Here is a 4636-nt window from a genome sequence, read left to right on the forward strand (position 1 = left end):
ATAGTTATGCACATGTGCATAGATTGTCAGAATATGTTAATATGCACATGTGCATAATTTATCAACATAGGTTCTTAAGGTATTTAATGTTTATGCACATGTATATAATGATGCACGTGTGCATATCTTATATGTTGATCATAAATTAATGTTGATACACATGCTCATTGTAGATCATCTATGGCAAAAAAATACACGGATTAACAGATGATAGAGTTAAGCATATGTTAGACGAAGAGGCGTTGAAGCAATAGGAATGCTGGGGTGTGCTCAACAACTGGAAAAGGAACAGGCAATATGATGTTATGGATGTTAGATGTGGGTGATTCAAGGATCGAAACTGTTGGGGCGGATACGTGAAATGTTGTCTGTGTGAAGATGGCGATGAAACAGCTGAACACCTTCTTTGTTCGTGCAGGGTCTGGTATCACATCAGTCAGTGGTGCAAGGTGAGTCCTTTTATCCTGTTTTTGGTTAAAGATATCATAATTGACTCTGAGTTTTGCAATCTGGATAGAGAAGTGAAAGTTGCTTTACATGGCATTATGTTCGTGACAAGATGGTGTATATGGTTAGCCAGGAACAATAAAAGGTTCTTGGAAACTCAAGTTAAACCCGGAGAGATTATCCGTAATATTAAGCCCATCGGTTTTTATGGTATAAGAATCGGTCCAAAAAATAGGTCCGTAAGTTGGAAAAGTGGTGTAGTTTCGATATAAGGTAGCTGCTAGTCTCCGGTCTTTAGGTTCTTGTGTTGAGTTGTTTTACGTTTTGATGTAGTGGTTTGTTCGACCGCCTCTGTTTTGGATGTTGGCTTCTGTGAATAACATTTACATTTAAAAAAAAAAACTTATGCACATGTGCATAGTTTGTCATAATGGTTTTGTTGCTAGTTAATGTTAAATATGATTGGTGGTATTACGAAATTTGATTGGTAAGGGTTAAGTTTTGTTATTGAAATAAACCTGTTGATAAGGTCAGTCATGTTAATGCACATGTGCATAGTTATGCACATATGCATATTTTGTCAGATTAAGTTAATATGAATGTATTAAGGCATATGCACACGTGCATTATTACCTTAAAACATAAACATTGTACATATTGTATGTAATATGTTTATTTCACATGTGCATACATGAAATAATTAATGTAAAATATGTAATGTATGCAGGAAAAAATTATTCGAAACTGCTCATGGATTGACAACAAAGGCGTATTTGATTAATAGGTTAACGGATGAAAAATACCAGGGAAAATGATGGACGAAGAGGCGCTGAAACAGGAGGAGTGTTGGAAGATAGTTATGAAATGGAAAGAAGATCAGAAGGTGTGAGGTTGTGAACTAATGCGAATGTTATGTAGGTAGTTTGTGGATATGCAATTTATAAAGACATTTTTTTTTTGTTTTCTTGATGTCTTTTGATTGTAATATGTGGGTAGTTTTTTACGATAATGGTTGATATAAGAAGTTTGACGTATACGATGTCTTATATGGTGGTTGATGGGTTAAAACTTTATTTGATTGTTCAGGTATATTGGTATGTTTGTTAATATTCGATGTATTATGTTGTTTGGTATAGAAAATGTTGGTATTGTACATGTGCAAAGTTTGATATAGCATATCATATTACGGATGTGGTACCCTATTACGTATGGGGTACCACATTGCATATGATTATGTATATGTAAAGGAAAACGAATTACATGTAGTTAATATATTCATGTATGCACATGTGCATTGGTCGAAACAATAACAATATGTAGTGAAACATTAAACATGTATGCACATGTTTATTGTTTGAAACAATTACCATGTGAGGAGAAACAGTAAATATGTATGCACATGTGCATTTTTCAAAACAGTAACCATGTTGGTAATATTTGTTAGGTGGTCAATAATGAAATTACATACGCTTATGTATAATAAGTAATTTAATTGATATCAAAGTATCATGATCACAATCATAACATATGAATACGTATACAGACAGTGCAAAATGTTTGTAAACAAAAAGAATAATGATTAGAAACTGTTTGTCATTATATATAGGATAATCAAGAATCGTTGAATGTTTTATGACGCCTGGATGAATGTCTACGAGGTTACTCAGGTTCATATATATATGCAGGGTCTTTAGCATCATCATCAACATCTTCATCAGTATCATTGGATTCAACGTACTCCCAACTGTTAAACGTACTGTTTATAATAGGGATGTATGCAGCATCAACATCGGGTATCCAATATGGTGTGCTATTAGGTGTAGAAGTCGTAATTGTTCCTGTATAAAGAAAAAAAGAGAAAAGCATATAAGATTATGATTAATATGGTATATGGTAAATGGTGTGTATACGCACGATGTATAAATGTTTAACATTTTTTTTGGTGATGAGTATGGGGTGTTGGTAATGTGATGCACATGTGCATAATTATGTACTGATGGTTAACAGTTTATATGTGATGAGATTGTTGGCACATGTGCATGTTCATGATAATGATGGTTAACAGTTTACGGATGACGAGTATGGGTGTTATCAACATAATGCACATGTGCATGATCAGTGACGAGTATGGGTGTTATCAACATAATACCTTTAGTCACAAATCGAATGAATTGCAACTCTTGATGTTCTGTATTTGTAGGTGTATTGTGACTGTCAAGTGTATTATCAGCAGATGGACCAACCACCACCGTAACCACCATTGTCCCCAAGCCCGATAATGGCGGTATTCAGCTCTCCTCTAACATGAGCAGGAACTGTCACAGTAGCTCTGCGCACTAAGAGTGAATTTGGTGATGCTGACATGGCATTTGTAGAACGGTTAAATCCCACGGGTTGGTTTCCTGGGAGAGACATTACCGTAGGGCCTGCTCGGGTGACATTTGGGGCTGAGAGTTGCGGACCAGGAGACGCAGCCGAATTGTTGGAATTAGTTGGTCCGGCTGATGGTTGACCACCATCGAAACCGTTCAACTCCTGAGCAACATGTTCCATGATGAAGGGCCGAAACTGTGGACAGGGTAAAGAACCTCCAACTGTAGGACCTCCTTTCGGTGGCGTTGCAGGTTGCAACCAAACTTGATCACCCGCAAAGCACCTCATGTTAACCGCAAAATATTTCCGGTATATTATCCGAATCCAATACGGGCCACGAAGAACAAACGACACATCAATCGGTAACAGAGTACTAGGAACGATTCCCATGCCACCTCCGCTAGCCACAGTAGAAGCAGTTAACATGGCAGATGCACCAGGGTTTCCACCAGGACCCGTACCGGGACCATAGACATGACCAACATTTGGGTTTGTACCATTTGGGATTTGCCCATTAACATTTGCTCTTGATAGTGTCGGGATAGATGAAGCCGCACCAGAAACTGCAGAAACCGGAGCAGCCCATGCAGGACGTGTTGCCGCATCAAGAGCATGCAAAGGTCCTGCTGTCAGACGAATGCAGTCCAAAAGAGATGAAACTTCCGTCCCATTGATAAAATCCTCGAGAAACTGAAAAAAAAAACAGAACTTTAAGCAATCAATCAATCAATCAAAAGTTTAATACCTGATAGAAGGATAAAACTATCTGAGTTTTCGCAGATTAGTACTGAAACATTCTTTTGCATGATTAGAGGCTTACACTTATTAAAATTTAACAGAAAGTAGACTTTTAATCTAATTTGCAACATAATGCACATGTGCATATGATTTAATACCATATCATTTACAATCAACATAATGCACATGTGCATATAATTTAATACAACATCATTACAGTAAGTATAATGCACATGTGCATAACAGTTAATACAATATCATTTACAAAGTATATACATCAGTCAACATAATACATTTAGTCACAAATTGAATGAATTGCAACCAGTAGATGTGGTGTTACCAGTAGATGCAGTGTCAACTGATAATGATTGATCAGGTAAATTAGCAGTCTCAGAGCCTACGTTGCCTGGTGTAAACATGGAATCAAACGTCTGTATTTCAAACCCATGAAAGGTGTGTCGATTTGCAACTGTTGTAAACACAGGATTGCAACTTTCATTTGGATTAACTGCAGGTAAGGTATTGACATCAACATCAGATGGACCCACGGCAGAAATAGGATTGAAATTGACATCAGATGGGCCAAAAAAACCAGAATCGGGATGTGGATTGTATGCAGACAATGTTGTATGATGATCATCAGATGCCGTAGGTTCAAATCCAACACGAGATGAGTCAGACAAAGCCATGTGTAGCCGAAATCAGTATACAAACGCCGAAATCAGTATCCCAATTGAATCCCCTGTAAGATGTGTATATCGCCGCCTATCGCCGCCGTGAATCTAGAGAGATTAGTCACCGCGGAAGATCTCCGTCGCTGATTATGAAAAATCTCCAGCGAAACCCTAGAATGTAAATGACGATAGTGAACAGGGGATGAAATAAGAGGAGTGCGTGTTTTTTATTAGATGTCACTTAATTACAAATTTGCCATGTGTTCACATTGGTTCTCGCGGTTCTCGCAATAAAAGGTGGTTCCTAACGGATCTTTATCCTATATATATATATATATATATATATATATATATATATATATATATATCATCACATGCATAACCAAGATTCACAAATACTATCA

At 37.0% G+C, this 4636-nt stretch overlaps 1 protein-coding gene across 1 annotated transcript; it reads right to left on the minus strand.

Moving 5' to 3' along the window:
• Positions 1-3424: 3424 nt before the first annotated feature.
• Positions 3425-4350, minus strand: LOC110886485. Its single transcript, XM_022134292.2, has 2 exons — positions 3899-4350; positions 3425-3510 (listed from the first exon to the last, which is right to left on the minus strand). Exons 1-2 carry the CDS (start codon positions 4245-4247, stop codon positions 3425-3427), a joined length of 435 nt encoding a protein of 144 aa, XP_021989984.1. The 5' UTR covers positions 4248-4350.
• Between the last annotated feature and the right edge of the window lie 286 nt (positions 4351-4636).

The sequence above is a fragment of the Helianthus annuus genome, chromosome 10, assembly GCF_002127325.2.
Source record: "Helianthus annuus cultivar XRQ/B chromosome 10, HanXRQr2.0-SUNRISE, whole genome shotgun sequence".
Lineage (NCBI taxonomy): Eukaryota > Viridiplantae > Streptophyta > Magnoliopsida > Asterales > Asteraceae > Helianthus > Helianthus annuus.